This window comes from Macaca nemestrina, chromosome 10 (genome assembly GCF_043159975.1).
Source record: "Macaca nemestrina isolate mMacNem1 chromosome 10, mMacNem.hap1, whole genome shotgun sequence".
Lineage (NCBI taxonomy): Eukaryota > Metazoa > Chordata > Mammalia > Primates > Cercopithecidae > Macaca > Macaca nemestrina.
The window spans coordinates 68,024,445-68,047,415 of NC_092134.1; the positions used below are offsets into that span (position 1 = coordinate 68,024,445).

Below are 22,971 nucleotides of genomic sequence, written 5' to 3' on the forward strand. Positions count from 1 at the left end.
CAGGATGGTCTCAATCTCCTGACCTCGTGATCCGCCCATCTAAAGAATCTCTTTAAAGAATTCTTTTTAAAGAATCTAGAAGTACACACATCCATACACACACATCAACAATAACACTGAGTCATAGGATTATGGGAGATTTTCTGTATTTTATAATATTTCTATTATATGTATACATGTGTGTATGTATATCCTTTATAAACAGGTAAATACACACACACACACACACACACACAAAAAACAAGAATAGCAAACAGAAACCATAAAAGAAGATGGTAGGCTTTTTTTTTTTTTTTTTTTTGAGACAGAGTCTCGCTCTGTCACCTAGGCTGGAGTGCAATGGCATGAACTCGGCCCACCACAAGCTCTGCCTCCCAGGTTCATGCCATTCTCCTGCCTCAGCCTCCGGAGTAGCTGGGACTACAGGCACCCGCCACCATGCCCAGCTAATTTTTTGTATTTTTAGTAGAGACAGGGTTTCACTGTGTTAGCCAGGCCTAGATCTCCTGACCTCGTGATCCGCCCACCTTGGCCTCCCAAAGTGCTGAGATTACAGGTGTGAGCCACCACGCCAGCTGGCATTTTTTAAAGCACCTCCCTTATAATAAAATGAAAGGTTGAAATTCTTCAATTTGAAAATAAATATTCTCATAATGGGTAAAAAATAAAAATAAAAATTCAGCTATATTTCTAAGAGGTACATATAAATGAAGTGACAAATATGGTCAAATATAAGACAATAAACATAAGGAAAGTAGAGATAATACAATTAATACTAAACAAAAAAAATCAATTCCAAAAAAGTGACAAAAATAAAAAAGAATATTTTCAATAGAAAGTAATAATTCACAAGATATAACACTAAAGAATTTTTATTTACTATAGAGCAGTAAACTATATAAAACAAAAACTATTAGAAATACTAAGAAACTTTGTAATCCTCAAATATTGTGGGAGCTGTTAATGTACATCTTTCAATACAAAAAATAAAGGTAAAAAATGAGGAAGAAAATATGAATAATATAATTAACAAGCCTTACTGAATAATAGAACTCTTTTTGTGCATTTACAACTACAATTAGTTCCAGAGCAACAAGTCAACAAAAGGGAGCATGAAATGGAAGAAACAGAACACACTCTTGAGGAATCTTGGAGAAAGTAGTACTGAAGAAGTCAAAATGACAGCCAAATTTACAGGCTCGCAGCTAGTTGGCTGAGATTCAGGGGCAACATTCTGGATCTTAGAAAGTGAGTCTGACTTGAGAGGATCACAGTTCTTGGCAGGTTCCTGACAACAATGACTGAGAAACAGTAACCAAGCAAGAAGGAATGAATCGGGGTACCAAAGATATTACTTGGGAATCATACAAAAGACCAGCTGTATGAATTGAGACACAGTCAATAAAGGACTAGTCATAAATTGTGCCCTAACGCTGAACTATAATATATGGGATTAGAGCTAGTTAAATCCATTCATTCTTCATTCCTTGATTCACTCTTTTATTCAAGCAAATATTCACTGAATTTCCATTAATAATCAAGAAGTATGCTGGATGCAGAGGTAAAATGGTAGAAAAAATAGACACCCACTATTTCTACCCCTGTGTAATTTATTACTACTTCTAAGGCTGACCCCTCCTTCTACATGAACTTAGAATAATCTAGGGAGCTTTTAAAACAATGCCAGTGCCTGGGCTCCAACTGCAGATACTTTGAGTTGATTGATCTAGGATGGGCCCAGTCACCTCTGTTTTCAAAAAATTCCTCACATAATTTTTATGTGTGGCTAAGATTCAGAAAAACTGTTCTAAAAGCAATTTGACCTGGTAAGCAAATTTAGGGTTTGGCTTAAATTGAGTGTAAATACTAACAATTCCAGGTGCACATAATAGTACTAGTGTAGCAGGAAAATCAGGCAGGCCCTTTAGAGTTTTATCATTCAAGGAACTCTACTTTGGAAGTCTTCAATTATCCTCTTCTCCCCTCCATCTGTGGACCCCTAGGATACTCTCCCATTTTCTTTTAGCACTTGGCTCCAATTTTCTCTTTCTAATCCAACTTTTCATGATCCTCTATAACTGCAACAATTATATTGATAACTCTTCCAGCACTCGGGCTTCTTCTTTAAGCATATTATAAATTAAAAATATTTAGTGAACTAGCATTAAAATCTAATTTTTCTGTTATGTTGTTTCCATAGTAAAATATATTCTAAGTTCAAAACAACCAACTTACAAATGAACTTTTGAAAAACAAGCTATTCACCTTTTTGAGAATATTCTGCTTATCACATACTGGCCATTATTTGATATGACAGTATTACTTGTATGAATATAAATTATGAACAAAAAACAGAGCCAAGGGACCCACATGGTAAATTTCAGCCTACATCTGTAAAGTCAGAAATTAAAAGTCTACAACCAGAACCACATATCCTGGATATCTCTATTTAACCAACAACAGCAGCTTCTTGCCTCTGAAGAGAAATACTCTCCTGTCACTAATCACTTTCTCACATTTTCTGGGGAAGGAGCCAACTCATCTTTATTTTTAACTAAAGGCTGTTTGGCTGTTAGTCTTACATTCAGTGAAAATATTATGAGACAATCTACCCAGTATTGATGTGAACCTACCTCCTCTCAGCTTGAGACCATCGGTTCCTTTGTTTCCAGTTGGTTCTCTTCCTTCTCCTTTAGTGCTTCCACCCATCATTCACTGAAGAGTTCCTCTTTTCCCTCGTCTAACATTTTGTGCAGGTCAACATGTTCCTATTGTTCAAATGCTTGATGGAAAACCCTATGCAAATCACATTCCCTTTCCTTTTCATCATGAACATCAATACTACATAAAAGAAAATTTAAAAACAACTGGAACATACTGAAGGCTTATGGACATACAAACACCATTTCACAAAAACTCCTACTCTATTCTTTTGCCAAAGGCAAAGACAGTGGGGGTAGAAGGATTAGGAAATAATATATATACCTTTTATATTTCTGAATACAATACATGTTCTTGTAAATTAAACTAGAAAATCATAGAAAACTATAAAAAAGATAACAAATCGGCTGCAATCTTATCACAATGAAATAACTACAATTAAAATCCAAAAGGAATTTGGATTTTTTCCATGTAGAGAGTATGGTACCTTGCCTGCCTCTGTTATTGGACATTTAGGCTGTTAAAGGCTTTTTTGCCACAATAAATAATGTTCTATGAACATTCTATCACATTTATCTCTGCATATTTTCTTCATAAAGTCTCCCAAAGTGGAATTACTGGGTTAAACAATTACCAAATTGCTTTTCAGAAAGATTGCATCAATTTATGTTCTCACTAGTAATATTTGGGAGTAAACATTTCCCCATAGTCTTAAAGCCCTAATTTTTGAGTAAATATTTTTACAGTCGATGCAATTTGCATTTCTGTGAGTAATAGTGAGGTTAAATTTTGCAAATGCTTACTGGTCTTTAGTAATTCTTCAGTTTTCCTTTTTTTTTAATTAGGTTATTCCTATGAATAAAATAAAAAACAAACAGCGTAGTGTACTGAGAATCTTAATTCCAGTGGAAAGAAGAGATAAGAGTTAAAAGAGGACAAAGCGGGGTTTTATTTGATTTTCTTTTTAAGACAGTATGACTTGAGTTTATCTTAGGCTGTGGGGAAGAAGTAAGCAGAATCAAAGACCTTCAGGAATTAAGAGTAAATGACTGATGGAGTAACATCCCATAGGAGAGAGTTGAGGGGACTACTTTGAACTAGAAAAAAGGACATCTCTTCCTCTAAGCATACAGAAAGGAGATTCAGTGTGGATATAAATGTTTGTTAGTTTCGGGAAAGAAAAGCTCAAGCTTCATAGCGTTAAATTTCTCTATGAAATAGGAGGCAAGATGATCGTTCAAAAAGAAAATGGTGGTAGAAAAGGGGATTTGAGAAAAGTGATAAAGACACTGAAGGATTGCAGAATAGTGCCAAGAGGCAACCTGAAATTGAAGACCATAAATCTTTAGTGGCAATTATCCCATAATTATACTCTTTCCTCCAGCAGGGCCATGCAGCCTGTGTGAAGGAGCTACAACTGAAAGCAGATGGTTGAGGATTTTTCCAGGGAATTTAACATAAGGAAAACAAATCCAGGACCCACAGGGCACTGGCAAAAGTGACAAAATGGTCACCATAGAGTCTAGGATGGATGGGGAGGGAAGTAAAGTGACAAAGTATACAACAGACTGGGAAGAAAGGGAGGGGTCAGGACATGGAGGTTGAAGACACTCAGTTGCTGATTGGACGGTCCACATGGTCACTGAAATCACATGTGAGGATAGCAAGAATTAGAGTGGAAAACTAAAGTCCTCAATAAATGAAGGGCATTACCAGGGAGCTAATAAATCACAGCAATGATGAAAGTTAATAAGTGGCTGTATAAGGAGTTCTTATATGAGAAAGGAAAAGTGAGGTTCTGAAGGAGGTAATGAAGAGTTATTGCCTCCATTCTTGCAGCTGCAAGAGGAACCTTGGGAGAGAAATAAGTCTCAACTTAAAAAAATGAAGAAAACATTTTGTGAAGAGATTTGAGGATAAAAAAGAATGCATTTACAATGGAATCACAGCTCCAAAGAGCACAGTAGAAATGACTGTGAGGATAGTAAGAAAGAATCATGGATAAGAAGCTATGGGGTAATATAAGGGCAGGAGAGAGGAATACCATAGGATGGTTATGTACAGTTGGAGGATGAGACTTCTGCAGAGCACATTTTGCTGGATACTCCACACAATGCTGATTAATTTACCCATAACAATGAAGACATGCAAAAGGGCATGGTTCCAGATATGTCATTAACATCATTATTTACGAGGAGGAAGAAGCCATCCCTTAAGAGCTCATGGATTAATAAACAAGGTAGAAGAAAAGAGGGGGGCATATTTGTACCAGTGCTTACTTGGTTTTTGCTCACAATACTCAAATTAAAAAGCTTTTTTTTCTCTTTTCTTCTCTTCTTCTTTTCTTTTGACAGGGTCTCACTCCGTCACCCAGGCTAGAGTGCAGCGTACAATCATGGCTCACTCCAGCCTCGACCTCCCTGGGCTCAGGTGATCCTCCCACCTCAGTCTTCTGAGTAACTGGGACTACAGGCACCCACCACCATGCTTGCCTAATTTTTGTATTTTCTTGGAGAGACAGGGTCTCACTATGTTGCCTAGGCTGGTCTCGAACTCCTGGGCTCAAGCCATCTGCCCACCTCAGGCCCCCAAAAGTGCTAGGATTACAGGCATAAGCCACTGCTCCTGGCTTCTTTTCTTTTATAAAAGTGCCTGCATTAAAAGCTGCTCAATTTAGTTGAATTACACAAGTGGATTTAGATAAAATAATCATTAATTTATCAAACTATTTCAAGAACCATTTTGAGATAACACTGAAACACAGTCCCATCTGATAAAATGGTGTACTCTGGGCAGTGCACAAGGAACCTGGTGGAAGAAACAAGTGGGAGCTGAACTCCAGCGCCTGTTCCCCTCACTCCCAGGGCTGTGTACCTGCCTTGACCCACAGGAGTCATTTAGCTGCAGTGTGGGCGGGGGTGTGGGGGTGGGAAGGTGAGGACCCTTTTTCTCATTCATTGGCCCAAGCACATCATCATTTTCTAGTGGATACAAAAGCACTGTAGAGAATAACAGAGACCCTTCCTAAATATACAAATAATCCTGGGGAATGTACTGTCAGTCTTAACACATTTTTTAAAAACTTGTTAAATATGTGAACTAATGTTTCTGGATTTCTTCAACCACAGTGAATGCTAATATTTTCCTGAAGAAATAGAAAGATTATAGAATTATTAGTTTCTTTCTTAGTCTGTGTAACTAAAATTGATGATTCCATTTAGAACTCAGTCACATTCAAAAACACTTTCATCATATTTTTACACTTTTTGGTGTGAAGAACAATTTTCTTAGTATAAACCCAAAGTAAATACCATAAAAGAAAGAAAAGACTGACATATACTAACTACAATTATGTTTTATTTTTGTAGGAAAAAAAATCAAGCAACAAACTGGGAAAATATTTCCAGCTTTATGTTTTATCAGCAGCAGCATCACTAATGTATACCAAGCAAAGTGCATGGTATACATTTAACTGTATGTTATTTTATTTAATTCTCATAACATTGAGGTAGGCATTATAATTATAAATATTGTTTTACAAATGAAGAAACTGAAGCTCAGAGAGTTTATATTACTTGCCCCAAATTACACAGTGCTTAAAAGACAGAGTCAGGATCCAAATGATGGTCTGTCTGACTCAAGCCCTGTTCTTATTTCCAGCCTCACCAAAGAAACAAAAGTTAATAAGCAATTCACAAAGGAAGTATAAACAGTCAATGTACATAAGAATAAAAATATTCAACATCCCTAGTGATCAAAAATGCAAGTTAATGAGAGTCTACTTTTTACCTATCACATAGGCAAAGAAAATACAGATAGAAATATTCAGAGCTGGAAAGAAAAAAGATAATAGTAACACTCAGAGACTGTCAGTGTGTCCAAGGGGAAAAAAAAATTACCACGCACAGTGGTGAGAGCAGAAATTGGAACAATTTTTCTGGAAGGCTATTTCACAGTAAAACTTAAAAGTCATAAAAATGTGTAGACTAGCCATTATTTTCATAGATTTTATATTTATTTATTCATGTTGCTAATTTTTTTAGTTCCCCTTGTTCATTGCCTTTCATTCTCAAACTATATTCTTTGTTGTGTTAAATTTACTCCCTCAGTGCTTTTAAAATGAGATACTGCTGTTGAACTGTAATCCTGTCAACCATTAGCTCTACAATAGCCTTACATAAATAAACTCAGAATTGAAATGATGAGATAAGACCAAGAAGTATCAGGATATATAGTCTATATTAAAGGTACATGTATCTGTGTAACCAATAATTCTACTCTTTCACTGATGACAAAACTGACATGAAAGGTCTTTGCTACATTTGTCTTTGTAAACTACAAAAACAAACTAAAATCCTGTCATCCTTTGAATTGCTCTATTGTTGTTAACTAAGTATCCAAAAATAGTAATACTATTCAAAAATTGATGCAATGTGTATTCTGATTTAATCAAAGATGATACTATTTCTTTAAAATTCAATTTGTATGTATTTAATTTAAAAATACTACTCTTGAAGAAAAAAAGGAACTATCAAGCCCAAATTTAAGCTACAACATGAAAAGATGCACATCTTAATATTCTAAACCAGATATCTACTTAATATGTTTCTTCTCAATACTGGATATTTATTGCATAGAAAAGATGTCTAGGAAGTATTTGTTTAAGTGTATTTTTAACCGTATGATGCCTAACAAATTCCTTCTTTTCTCCAAGAGAAAAACTTTAGAAAATGAGTTATAAACTAAATTCAAATCATACTTATGAAAAAGTTTATCATTCAAAAGAAAAAAGATTTCACCCTTAATGGGAGCAACATAAAGATCCCAGAATCATGTAAGTTCTCTTTACCAACTACTCTTAAAGAAAAAATGTGTAATGGTGTGTCTTCTGCCTCTAATCTTTTCTGATACCATAAGAGGTGTAAATAAGCAGTCTACATATAAAATAACCCAGATATTTGCTATCTAGAACCATTTCTGAAAGAATAGCCAAAGAAGAACAGAAGCACAATGAAAAATAAGTCTAAAAAAGGTAAAGATAGGACACAAGAAGCAGTAATGAGTAAATAAATAGGTAAAATTAAACAGTTAAGTTTAAACGGGAGTTAACAATGATGCTGTAACGCTTAATAGCATTCTTAAAAAATGATTCTTAAGTAAGTAGAGGCATAATGGGAAACATGCAGGCATCAGAGACAAAAGTGTACTAAAGTTCTCATACTGAAATAAAGGAAGGAAGTTATAGATATTAATTAATTCACAATACCAACAGAAAAAATATCAGGTTAAATATGTTTGTTAGAATTAGATGGTAAACAGAACAAACAGAAATAGTATGTTTAATTTACAACTAGAAGTTTTCTTAAAAGGGCAAAACTTTAATCCAACTAAAGGAAAGAAAAAGACCACAAGGAGGCATAATAAAGAGGAAACAAGATGGCAGAAGTAACACCAAATATATTAGTTTTCACAATAAATATAAGTAAGCAAATGTAAGCAAATAAAATTAATTCATTTTAATTTTTTTAGTGCTGGGGATAAATATAATAGAAAAATTTAACAGGGCCTCTGTCCGAAAAGAATTCACAACATAGCAGGTTAAAGAAAGCTATTTTATTTAATTTTGTGGGGGTTTAAATTTAGAAATAATGAAAATTAGAAGCAGATATAATTAAGAGAAGGTAATACATTCTCTTTCCCGTACTGGAATTATAAATTCATATATATGGCTTTCCAGAAAATGGTGCTATAAGCAAAGATTAGCTTCAGATTTCTGTCAGAAATCAATACAAGTTTTCCTAACTATGAAAATAGGAATGAATAAATATGCAAATAGTAATGAAAATTAAGAAGTGCTGTAACAATGTCGGGTGGCATTGAAGTGATTCCCCTAAGCAGAAACAATCAGAAAAATGTATCCAATTTTTAAAGGGATTTAATACCAGTTCATATAATATGCCACATATTTTTGCTTTGGCTTATCCATCCTCCTCCTTCTCCCACCAAATAAAACCCATATCACTATCCTTTCAGAGACAGGCTGATGTATTTGTTTAAGATGAATGGTATCTTTAGACAAAACAGACTTCCTTCCATTTGCTATTTTATGTAGTATTTACACATAACCTCAGTGAAGGAGAAAAATGAGGGATTAAAAAGACTTCCTCTAGGTAAATATGACAGAGATTGAATACACATCATTATCTTTGGATAAAAAAGACAGAGCCACTAGAGTCAATGGGCAAAACTCCAACATTAATACTCATACTTGCCACCTATTTATGCACATAGAAAACATTTATAGTTAAACTTTCTAAAATGGCCTGTTTCCAAATGATGAAGATCTGCCTAGTTGTAAGGATAAATTTTTAAAAATTACACACTGACTGAAGTGTTACCCTGTCTAATTGAAAACATAATCTTAGATCTTTTATGTTAAACCTAGTAAATATTAACACTTTAATGAATTTATTTAAGAATAACACAAAAGCTATATTTCAGTTAAAATTTGCTTTAAATTTATGCTATTTTTGGCTAAAAAGAAGGCACAATTTGATAAGGTAAAACACAACTTCAAGAGGATTATGAATGATATATTTTTCCTATAATATTTTACTAGTTGTAAATTTTAGGGTAGAAACTTAAGATAGAGGTCATTAAAAACAGAATGTGAAAATATTTTAATCTTCTTCAGTCATTAATCATGTCATTTGTACCAGATTGCCCTGCTAAGTTATTTGAAACAGATTAAAACGTTTTCTAAACCACAGCTTTCCTGTTTTTGATCATCCTATATAAAGCCATCGTGTTGACTCTTATTAACAAATGTAGATAACAGATAAATATAGAAACTTTCATCTTTTTGTTACATAGACACATTACTTGTATGGTGACACATAATAGATATCAAAATTCATATGAATTTGGAAATATCTTTCAAAAAAAATCATTCCAAAAGAGGAAAATTATTAAATCTACCAGTAAGTAGAATAAAGTAGAAAAGGAAGTTCCTACCAATCTTTTTATAAAAAACATAATGTCCTTTGAATTTCTACAAAGCAAATTAAAGTACTTTGAAAATGCATAAAATATTATTTCTTTTAAACTGGTTACAAAATAGGGATTACATTTCATCACATTTAAGAATATAATCTGTCTTTAAACATTTCCCTCAAAATATACAGTCATGTATAGTAAATAATAAAGCTGATTGTTATCGAGCATCATATCTCTACATTTAAAATAATTTGGCCAGGGGCGGTGGCTGACGCCTGTAATCCCAACACTTTGGGAGGCCGAGGCGGGTGGATCACCTGAGATCAGGAGTTCTAGACCAGCCCGGCCAACATGGTGAAACCCCATCTCTACAAAAATACAAAAACTAGCCAGGTGTGGTGGCACATGCCTATAATCCCAGCTACTTGGCAGCTGAGGCAGGAGAATCACTTGAACCAGGGAGGCGGAGGTTGGAGTGAGCCGAGATCATGCTACTGCACTCTAGCCCCAGCAACAGAACAAGACTCCATCTCAAAAAAAAAAAAAAAAAAAAAAAAATTTACTAACAACGCATCTTTGTTCATTTATGTGATTTCCTACTTTAGATAAAAATATCAATTTATCATTATTTTATTGTTACCCATACCACCAAGAAATTTACAAATACTAAAATATTGTGAACAGTAAATAGCTGTTGAATCAATACTTAAATTAATGGCATAATTAAAGTGACACTGTGATCTGGGATTAATTTTTCCTTAAGTATGTGTAGGCACGCAAGCAAAAAATAATCAAGTCTCCCCTGGCCTTGTTAACTACAAAATAAACAGGCTTCAGAAAGAGGCAATCTTCTTTCATACTTGTCACAATCATGAAAGACTATCCTACCATTAGTATATTTCTATGCCAAGAGTTATTTCTGCTAGATACTAAATTATTCTACAAACTTTACAGCTAGCTTGTTCAAGGCAATGTACAAAACTCAGAGTGTGTGATCAACAAACATTTGTGAAATTAAACATGGGTAAATTAAAATTACAAACTGATGAAATCACATTCATTTTGACATTAAAATTTCCTTTTTGATTTGTACATTTGGTCATAAAAATGTATATCATTTTAACAAAAAAATGTAAATATAGTTCTATGAAGTTGCTTCCATATTTGACATAACTATATTTGCTATTTATAAAATTCTTAAATTGCATAAAATGCATACTAATTTTACAAAGAAAATTTTGGAAAAAAATTATATTTCATCATAAATAAATTAACCTGATTTTAAAACGTTTAGGAGGAAATTTTTAAGCATATACATATCCATATATATACACATATATGCATGTATATATACACATGTGTGGGGGGGTGTGTGTATAACATATATGCTGGAAACTATAGGCAATTCTAAGTTCTAGATATGTAATATTCTTCTACAAGCCTGAAAAAATAAAACCATATAGCTATAAAAAATAAATATATTAGTACATTACTTAAAACAACAAAATAAGCCCCAACAAATCTTCTAATAAATCAGTAAAAGCCACATATGATCACAATATTTCAAGGAATACTGCTAACTAAACAGGTGGTCATGATGAAAAAAAATTGAATAAATTCCTATGTAGTATGATTGAAAAAGCAAATATGTAGATAAAAAGTGGTATCTGCCAGGCGCGGTGGCTCATGCTTGTAATCCCAGAACTTTGGGAGGCTGAGGCAGGCAGATCATGAGGTCAGGAGATCTAGACCATCCTAATACGGTGAAACCCCATCTCTACTAAAAATACAAAAACTTAGCCAGGCACGGTGGGGGGTGCCTATAGTCCCAGCTACTCAAGAAGCTGAGGCAGGAGAATGGCGTGAACCTGGGAGGTGGAGCGTGCAGTGAGCCAAGATCGTGTCATTGCACTCCAGCCTGGGCAACAGAGCGAGACTCCATCTCAAAATAAATAAAAAAGTGATATGAAACAAGCAACAAAATACAAGAAACTTAAACAGATTCCCCAAAATGTAATTCTATTGTATAAATTTAAATGAATTTTAATGTCACTTTCATTCACACTGTAAAAATGTATTTTACTGACTATTAGTATATAACAACATGGGGAAAATAATTTTAATAGACTATTCTAACATAGAAATAAATTCAAATCTAGGATAAAACTCCAAAGTCTATTTTTGATTGACTGGGGAGACTGAGGGTTACTATTTTTGGTAGAAAAACCACGGATAGGCCATACAACTTGAATCTTTACATTGTTGTTTTGTGTCCCTATGTTCTGCCACAAAATATTTTTGTTGTCATTAAATTTTCTTGTCTTTTTTACCTCTCACCATCTACATATAGCCTTCCATTCACAATGTGAATGATTTAGATGCAAGGTAATATATAGACACATTTTATGAAAACAGGGTGATATTTGTTAGCAGCAAATACTCCACATTGGTTGGAAATGGCAAAACATTACTCCATATGGCATTCATTCACTTATCACTTATTCAACAAACATTATTACATGCTATTGTGTGAAAATACAGTGTCAATTATACATCTTAAATATGTATCAATTAAGTATGTCTTTAATATTAACAAAAACAAAAGTACAACTAGAATAGAAGGTTACTAATTTGCAACATCAAATACAATATAGGCCATATGGCCATTTAAGTTCTTAATTAAGGAATAATGTTTGAATATCTAAAACATAGATATTGAAAATTCACTAAGACTAGTGATCATTAAGCAAAAATTTACTTTAAATCTGTTAATTTTTCATTCCTATCCTGGGAAATTAATGAAAAATCAAAAGAACCTCTTATAAAATGTTCTTAGCATAGTTCTACAACACAAAAGACTCGATGAAAAATGTATTGAGACATAAGAAGAACTAGAATCTGTGCCAAGATGGCCAAATAGGAACAGCTCCAGCCTCCAGCTCCCAGCGTGAGTGACACAGAAGACGGGTGATTTCTGCATTTCCAACTGAGGTACCAGGTTCATCTCACTGGGGTGTGTCAGACAGTGGGGGCAGGACAGTGGGTGCAGCCCAATGAGCAAGAGCCAAAGCAAGGCGAGGCATCACCTCACCTGGGAAGCTCAGGAGGAAAGGAATTCCATTTCCTAGTCAAGGGAAACCGTGACACACAACACCTGGAAAATCAGGTCACTCCCACCCTAATGCTGTGCTTAACCAAGGGTCTTAGCAAACAGTACACCAGGAGATTATATCCTGTGCCTGGCTCGGAGGGTCCCATGCCCACAGAGCCTCCCTCATTGTTAGCACAGCAGTCTGAGATCTAACTGCGAGGTGGCAGCAAGGCTGGGGGAGGGGCACCTGCCATTGCTGAGGCTTAAGTAGGTAAACAAAGCAGCCAGGAAGCTCGACTGGGTGGAGTCCACCGAAGCTCAAGGAGGCCTGCCTGCCTCTGTAGACTCCACCTCTGGGGACAGGACATAGCAAACCAAAAGGCAGCAGAAACCTCTGCAGATGTAAATGTCCCTGTCTGACAGCTTTGAAGAGAGTAGTGGTTTTCCCAGCACGGAGTTTGAGATCTGAAAATGGACAGATTGTCTGCTCAAGTGGGTCCCTGACCCCTGAGTAGCCAAACTGGGGGACATCCCCCACTAGGGGCACACTGACACCTCACACCTCACACAGCCGGGTACACTTCTGAGACAAAGCTTCCAGAGGAACGATCAGAAAGCAACATTTGCTGTTCAGCAATATTCACTCTTCTGCAGCCTCCGCTGCTTATACCCAGGCAAACAGCATCTGAAGTAGACCTCGGGCAAACTCCAACAGACCTGCAGCTGAGGGTCCTGACTATTAAAAGGAAAAATACCAAACAGAAAAGACATCCACACCAAAACTCCATCTGTATGTCACCATCATCAAACACCAAAGGCAGATAAAAACCACAAAGATGAGGAAAAAGCAGTACAGAAAAGCTGGAAATTCTAAAAATCAGAGCGCCTCTCCCCCTCCAAAGGAACGCAGCTCCTCGCCAGCAATGGAACAAAGCTGGACAGAGAATGACTTTGACGAGTTGAGAGAAGAAGACTTCAGACAATCAAACTTCTCTGAGATAAAGGAGGAATTACAAACCCAGCACAAAGAAACCAAAAACCTTGAAAAAAGATTTGACAAATGGCTAACTAGAATAACCAATGTACAGAAGTCCATAAACAAACTGATAGAGATGAAAACCATGACACGAGAATTACGTGATAAATGCACAAGCTTCAGTAACTGACTCGATCAACTGGAAGAAAGGGTATCAGTGATTGAAGATCAAATGAATGAAACAAAGTGAGAAGAGAAGTTTAGAGAAAAAAGAGTAAAAAGAAATGAACAAAGCCTCCAAGAAACATGGGACTATGTGAAAAGACCAAATCTATATCTGATTGGTGTACCTGAAAGTGACAGAGAGAATGGAACCAAGTTGGAAAACACTTTGCAGGATATTATCCAGGAGAACTTCCCCAACCTAGCAAGGCAGGCCAACATTCAAATTCAGGAAATACAGAGAATGCCACAAAGATACTCCTCGAGAAGAGCAACTCCAAGACACATAATTGTCAGATTCACCAAAGTTGAAATGACAGAAAAAATGTTAAGGCCAGCCAGAGAAAAAGGTCAGGTTACCCACAAAGGGAAACCCATCAGACTAACAGCAGATCTCTTGGCAGAAACTCTCCAAGCCAGAAGAGAGTGGGGGCCAATATTCAACATTCTTAAAGAAAAGAATTTTCAACCCAGAATTTCATATCCAGCCAAACTAAGTTTCAGAAGTGAAGGAGAAATAAAATCCTTTACAGACAAGCAAATGCTTAGAGATTTTGTCACCACCAGGCCTGCCCTACAAGAGATCCTGAAGGAAGCACTAAACATGGAAAGGAACAACCGGTACCAGCCATTGCAAAAACATGCAAAAATGTAAAGACCATCGATGCTAGGAAGAAACTGCATCAACTAACGAGCAAAATAACCAGCTAATATCACAATGACAGGATCAAGTTCACACATAACAATATTAACCTTAAATGTAAATGGACTAAACGATCCAATTAAAAGACACAGACTGGCAAATTTGATAAAGAGTCAAGACCCATCAGTTTGCTGTATTCAGGAGATCCATCTCACATGCAGAGACACACATAGGCTCAAAATAAAGGGATGGAGGAAGATCTACCAAGCAAATGGAGAACAAAAAAAAGCAGGGGTTGCAATCCTAGTCTCTAATAAAACAGACTTTAAACCATCAAAGATCAAAAGAAACAAAGCAGGCCATTACATAATGGTAAAGGGATCAATTCAACAGGAAGAGCTAACTATCCTAAATATATATACGCCCAATACAGAAGCACCCAGATTCATAAAGCAAGACTTTAGAGACTTACAAAGAGACTTAGACTCCCATACAATAATAATGGGAGACTTCAACATTAGACAGATCAACAAGACAGAAAGTTAACAAGGATATCCAGGAATTGAACTCAACTCTGCACCAAGCAGACCTAATAGACATCTACAGAACTCTCCACCCCAAATCAACAGAATATACATTCTTCTCAGCACCGCATCACACTTATTCCAAAATAGTCCAGGACAAGATGGATTCACAGTCAAATTCTATCAGAGGTACAAAGAGGAACTGGTACCATTCCTTCTGAAATTATTCCAATCAATAGAAAAAGAGGGAATCCTCCCTAACTCATTTTATGAGGCCAACATCATCCTGATACCAAAGCCTGGCAGAGACACAACAAAACAGAGAATTTTAGACCAATATCCCTGATGAACATCAATGCAAAAATCCTCAAGAAAATACTGGGAAACTGAATCCAGCAGCACATCAAAAAGCTTACCCACCATGATCACGTGGGCTTCACCCCTTGAATGCAAGGCTGGTTCAACATATGCAAATCAATAAACATAATCCACCATATAAACAGAACCAAAGACAAAAACCACATGATTATCTCAATAGATGCAGAAAAGGCCTTTGACAAAATTTTACAGCCCTTCATGATAAAAACTCTTAATAAATTCAGTATTGATGGAACATATCTCAAAATAATAAGAGCTATTTATGACAAACCCGCAGCCAATATCATACTGAATGGACAAAAACTGGAAGCATTCCCCCTTGAACACTGGCACAAGACAGGGATACCCTCTCTCACCACTCCTATTCAACATAGTGTTGGAAGTTCTGGCCAGGGCAATCAGGCATGAGAAAGAAATAAAGGCTACTCAATTAGGAAAAGAGGAAGTCAAATTGTCCCTGTTGCAGATGACATGATTGTATATTTAGAAAACCCCATCGTCTCAGCCCAAAATCTCCTTAAGCTGATAAGCAACTTCAGCAAAGTCTCAGGATACAAAATCAATGTGCAAAAGTCACTAGCATTCTTATACACCAATAACAAACAGAGAGCCAAATCATGAGTGAACTCCCATTCACAATTGCTTCAAAGAGAATAAAATACCTTGGAATCCAACTTACAAGGGATGTGAAGGACCTCTTCAAGGAGAACTACAAACCACTGCTCAATGAAATAAAAGAGGACACAAACAAATGGAAGAACATTCCATGCTCATGGACAGGAAGAATCAATATCGTGAAAATGGCCATACTGCCCAAGGTAATTTATAGATTCAATGCCATCCCCATCAAGCTACCAATGACTTTCTTCACAGAATTGGAAAAAACTGCTTTAAAGTTCATATAAAACCAAAAAAGAGTCACATTGCCTAGACAGTCCTAAACCAAAAGAACAAAGTTGGAGGCATCATGCTACCTGACTTCAAACTATACTACAAGGCTACAGTAACCAAAACAGCATGCTACTGGTACCAAAACAGAGACATAGACCAGTGGAACAGAACAGAGTCCTCAGAAATAATACCACACATCTACAACCATCTGATCTTTGACAAACCTGACACAAACAAGAAATGGGGAAAGGATTCCCTATTTAATAAATGGTGCTGGGAAAACTGGCTAGCCATAAGTAGAAAGCTGAAACTGGATCCCTTCCTTCCTTACACCTTATACAAAAATTAATTCAAGATGGATTAGAGACTTAAATGTTAGACCTAAAACCATAAAAACCCTAGAAGAAAACCAAGGCAATACCATTCAGGACATAGGCATGGGCAAGAACTTCATGTCTAAAACACCAAAAGCAGTGGCAACAAAAGCCAAAATTGACAAATGGGATCTAATTAAAGAGCTCTGCACAGCAAAAGAAACTACCATCAGAGTGAACAGGCAACCTACAGAATGGGAGAAAACTTTTGCAATCTACTCATCTGACAAAGGGCTCATATCCAGAACTTACAAAGAACTCAAACAAATTTACAAGAAAAAAACAACCCCATCAAAAAGTGGGCAAAGGATATGAACAGACATTTCTCAAAAGAAGACATTTATGCAGCCAACAGACACATGAAAAAATGCTCATCATCACTGGCCATCAGAGAAATGCAAATCAAAACCACAATGAGATACCATCTCACACCAGTTAGAATGGCGATCGTTAAAAAGTCAGGAAACAACAGGTGCTGGAGAGGATGTGGAGAAATAGGAACACTTTTTCACTGTTGGTGGGACTGTAAACTAGTTCAACCATTGTGGAAAACATTGTGGCGATTCCTCAAGGATCTAGAATTAGAAATACCATTTGACCCAGCCATCCCATTACTGGGGATATACCCAAAGGATTATAAATCATGCTGCTATAAAGACACATGCACACGTATGTTTACTGCGGCACTATTCACAATAGCAAAGACTTGGAACCAACCCAAATGTCCATCAATGACAGACTGGATTAAGAAAATGTGGCACATATACACCATGGAATACTATGCAGCCATAAAAAAGGATGAGTCCATGTCCTTTGTAGAGACATGGATGCAGCTGGAAACCATCATCCTCAGCAAACTATTGCAAGAACAGAAAACCAAACACTGTATGTTCTCACTCATAGGTGGGAACTGAACAATGAGAACACTTGGACACAAGAAGGGGAACATTACACACCGGGGCCTGTCATGAGGTTGGGGGAGTGGGGAAGGATAGCATTAGGAGATATACCTAACATAAATGACGAGTTAATGGGTGCAGCACACCAACATGGCACATGTATACATATGTAACAAACCTGCATGTTGTGCACATGTACCCTAGAACTTAAAGTATAATAATAAAAAAAAGAACTGAAAAGTCATTATCATTTTAAAGGATTTTTACTAAAATATTTTGATACTATAAGCAAATAACTGATAGTTTTACTAAATTTGTACATGTTCCTTAATAAATAAAATATTTTCATAGTGGAACAATATGTTAAAAATCTTAAGCCTGCAAACAAGTAATGTGCTATAGCAAAATTTTCTACACGTTGCAGTTGAATGTAGCTTATTTCTACCCAGGAATGAGCAAGATATGTCAATTATAATGAATAGCCAAATAATCCTTGTTCTACTGCCCAAAGAAGGTGACCATGATCACCAATTCATTCCAATTTATAAATATCTATCAATATAAGGTAAGTACTTTCACCTCCTGTCAAAACCATAGTAAACTGTATTAATTGAATTACGTTAATTTTGGTCTATGTTAAAAATAAAGCCCTAGTCTAAAACAAATTATTATAAATTCTCTAGAACCAGTTAACTCTTCCTCTATCATTTCTTTGCAACAAATCCTTCATGAGTATCTTTCTCAGCCGGGAATTTAAAGCTAGGGGATTAAATGCATGTTATTTTAATTAAAATTCTTACAGTACCTTCAAAATCCATTTCTCAACAGACTACTGAATCTGAGTAACTATTTGGAGGGGGAGAAAATTTCTACAACTACATGTGACTGTGTGAGCAAGTATGTCATGTGGGAATAGGGTATATGACTAAAAATGCATAAACTATTGTTTTCATCCCATCAACTCATATTCTAGGTTTTTATACTGCATATTGGTTAAGACTCTGGAATCGGACTACTTAGGATCAAATCCCAGTTCTGTCACTTACTAGCTATGTGACCTTGGGCAAATATCTAAACTTCCTCTGCTTTGGTCTATTCATTTATAAGAGGGGAATAATAATGCATGGTCTATACAAATTACATGAGTTAATATTAAACACTTAGTACAGTGTGCATATTACGTATTAGGCAGAAAATCAATTTTGTAATTGTTTTGTTGTCATTGTCATTGTTATTATTAGCCACAGAGTTAAGTACCAATTCTTTTTCTTACTGAGACAGGGTCTCGCTCTGTCACCTAAGCTGGAGTACAGTGGCGCGATCTTGGCTCACTGCAGCCTCTGCCTCCTGTGTTCAAGCAGTTCTCACGCCTCAGCTTCCCAAGTAGTTGGGATTACAGGGGTGCACCACCATACCCGGCTAATTTTTGAATTTTTAGTAGAGATGTGTTTTCACCTTGTTGGCCAGGCTGTTTCAATATCCTGAAGCTCAGGTGATCCACCTGCCTTGGCCAAGCCTGTGGTCTCTAATAGACTCCCAACTATATCAGAACCCCCCAACAAAAATATTCCAGTTCTGGCAAGTTGGATTACTTACTGTTCCTCAAATACATTTAGCAACTACGTCTCTGTGCCTGATCTTAAGGGGCCCTCTATTTAAAATTATCTCCCTCTTTATTTATATCTATCCATATTCTACCCTTGACTATTTCAGTTCTACCTCCACCATGCAACTGCCCCGATCAATCACCATACTCTAAAGTAATTCACGTCTTCTAAATTATTCTAGGACTCCATTGCTGAGACCATTCAAATTACCCTGAAGCTACAAATATCTTCATGCGTGTACATTTCATCTCTTTAATTAGATTATAAGCTCCACAAATGTAGAGACTATCTCATACTCATACATCCTCCACCATGTCTTGGAGTAAGTGCTCTACATGCACACGCAAATTGACCGACTGATCATGACTGACCACTGAGTCAAAGTAAAAATGCCTACATGCTGGTTCAATATATTAATAATGGTCTTGTGGGCCTGAGAATATTAGAAACCAAGACTGCTCAGTAAACACAACTGCATCAATGGTAGCCAAACTTGGAGCAAAATATACTTCCCAATTTATACTACTCAGCTATAACTATTGATATGTACAAATAACATGAATAAATCTTAAAAACATGATATGGAGCAAAAGCCACCATATGAAAAAGAGTATATACCATATAATTCTATTTTATATGAAATTCAAGAACAGGGAAATCTTATCTGTGGTGACTGAAGTCAGAAGAGTGGTTACCTCTGATGAGTGGGGACTGACGAAAGAAAGATATAAGGGAATATAACAGGTGGAAATGTTCTATATTTTGATCTATATACTGACCTTGTTCTATATGTTAATTTAAGTATACTGACATGGTTTATTAAACCACTGAAATTTTAATATTTATTTCAATAAGGTAGGAAACATTTAAACTGTAAATTGCCAGCTCTACAATCGCTTCCAAGGGCTGCTCTGTGAATTTGGAAACAAGGTCTTAGGCAACGAATTTGCAGTATATTGTCCAGGTCCAACAGCAAGGCTATCTTTTATATAGATGGATGGGTAGATGGTGGATAGGTAGATGGTGGATGGGTAGATGGATGGATGGATGAATGGATGAATGAAGTTGTGGCCAATTAAATTTATGTCATAAAAGGTCTCACTAGCCAGGACCATCCCTATTTGGAGACAGACAATTGTTAACTTAAACTCATAAAACTACACATTCAATTTGTTTTCTTTGTTCTTAGTCTGTACTCAACAGCAATTCTCCATTTTGATTCAACTTGTCAAAGATATTTAGCTTTAGGCTGATATGTTACAGTAAGGAAATTTCAGTCCCAACATTAATGATTTATGTTGGTAAACTGATCAAGTGAATTTTTATTGTGATTTTGTGTCTCATGTAGCTGGATTACTTACAAAAAAAGAAAACACTGATCATGCAGATGTAAGTATTCTCACTCATGTGAAAATTACATTTTTCATTATAAAGAAATACAGTGGCATTCTGGCTTCATCCATCAGTCTTCTGGGTTTGTCCATGTGAGTCCACCCCTGAGAGATAGTGAAACATCTAGGTTTCTGAGCCTGAAAGTTAATAGCCAGATACTATACACAAAAAATTCACCAAGGCAATTAATGCTACTTTTTGTGTGTGGCCAGCAACCTTTTTAATGGCCTACTAATGGCCACATTGCAACCATATACAAATCTGTACTACATTTTATATTTTCAAGGTGTTTTATAATCATATCATTATGTGCTTGCATATTTGGGCTTGCCCTCTTATCTTCTACCATCATTGACAAGCATAGAACAGACCTGGACCCAACCTGCAACTAGCATGTGCCAGCCAACACCCAACCAACCCATAGACATACAAGCATGAATCAATGATGATTGTTTTAAATCACCACTTTCTGAGGTGACCTATTATACTGCATTATTGTGATACTCTCTAGCTTATCTAGGCTTGGTGACTATATAGAACATAGTATTCTATTTTTCTATAATCCTTGGTTTAAAGGATCCTTCAGGTTAGATAATGTAATTCCTAGCCATTCATTCAATCATTTATCCAAAAAAAAAATCTAGGGATACTTGCCACTAGATAATAATTATAAGCAAATAACTTTTTCCCAAGTACTAGTCGAAGCACTGAGCTAGTCAAGGTAAGTAACATTAGCTGCTATAATAAGTGATAGAAAAATCTCAGTGGCTTATCATAAAAAAAATTATTTCATAATACATGAAGTCCAATGAAGATAATCTAGGATGAATGGCTCTCCTGCGTGGATCTCCTCCAAGTATGATGTATGGATCCAAACTCCTTCCACACTGTGATGGCATCATGTTCAGCATGTAACTATGAGTTAACCTCAGAAGAGGAAAAGTGATATAAGGAAAGCATATTGACTACTTAATCCCCTTAACCTAAAAATGACATACATACCACTGTAAGAATTAGTTACATGTCTCCACATAGATGCAAAGAGCTTGGAAATTGTCAACTCTGGCCCAGTAGCCACTTCCCAGCAACAACTCAACACTATAAAAGGGGAGAATAAATCTTCCATAGTTAGTTATCTCTATTACTATTAAAGAACAAAAATTTCCAACCTCATGGAATTTTTATTTATTGAGTAATTATCTCATATAAGACATCAAGACTGTAGACCAGGCACAGTGGCTTACGCCTATAATCCCAGCACTTTGGGAGGCCGAGGCAGATGGATCCCTTGAGATACGGAGTTTGAGACCAGCCTGGCCAACATGGTGAAACCTCATCGCTACTAAAAATACAAAAATTAGTCAGGCATGGTTGCAGAGGGGTGGGGGGCGGGGCGCCTGTAATCCCAGCTACTGGGGAGGCTGAGGCAGGAGAATCGCTTGAGCCCAGGAGGCAGGGAGCCAAGATCGTGCCACTGTACTCCAGCCTGGGCGACAGAACAAGACTCTGTCTCAAAAAAAAAAAAAAAAAAATTAAAAAAAACACATCAAGGCTATAAAGGTAAATGAGACATGGCTTTTGCCTTTAAGAAATTCACAGACTTGGAAAGAGAGAAAAGATCCACACAAATAATTTCTGCAGATGATAAGTGCTACAAGAGCCAGCATTTGCACAGAGAAACAGATGGCTGACTCCTGGGAAGGTGTCAAGGAAGGTTACATTTAATTGATATAGTAATGTTTGAGGTGAGCATTAAAAGGTAAATAGAACCTTGCCAAACAGATGGAGTAGTCGGGGAAGATCTTAAGTGGAGAAAACAAACATTTGAATCATATAAAGTCTCAGAGCCTCCTTCCTTATAAAGCTATGGGATATGTGGGAGGAGGAGAGCACTGGTATTTACAGATGGTAATTGCAGCAACTTCTTGCCTCACATATGAGTTTGGAATAACATGTTTCCTCTTTACAGCAGCCTTCATTTCTTTTCTTTTTTTTTTTTTTAATACTTTAAGTTCTGGGACACATGCAGGTTTGTTACATAGGTATACACGTGCTGCACCCATCAACCCATCTTCTACATTAGGTATTTCTCCTAATGCTATCCCTCCCCAGACCCCCTATGCCCTGACGGGCCCGGGTGTGTGATGTTCCCCTCCCTGTGTCCATGTGTTCTCATTGTTCAACTCCCACTTATGAGTGAGAACATGCAGTGTTGGTTTTCTGTTCCTGTGTTAGTTTAGCAGCCTTCATTTATATGAGCATTGCTCTGCAGTAATGTTCTCTACAAGGAGACAAGTGTAATACATGCCCCAAGTAA

The 22,971-nt window shown here is 36.3% G+C and overlaps 1 protein-coding gene across 7 annotated transcripts in view; it reads right to left on the reverse strand.

Annotated features, from left to right (window-relative positions):
* LOC105473442 (methionine sulfoxide reductase B3) overlaps positions 1–22,971 on the reverse strand; it is a 194,613-nt gene that overhangs the window by 81,461 nt on the left and 90,181 nt on the right. The window contains exon 5 of one of the 7 annotated variants that reach the window (XM_071071497.1): positions 14,569–21,752. The exons of the other annotated variants lie outside the window; for them this stretch is intronic. Coding sequence (XP_070927598.1) covers positions 21,583–21,752 — 170 coding nt within the window. The 3' untranslated portion in view covers positions 14,569–21,582. Of the gene's footprint in view, positions 1–14,568; positions 21,753–22,971 lie in introns of those variants that run through there. 7 annotated transcript variants of the gene reach the window in all.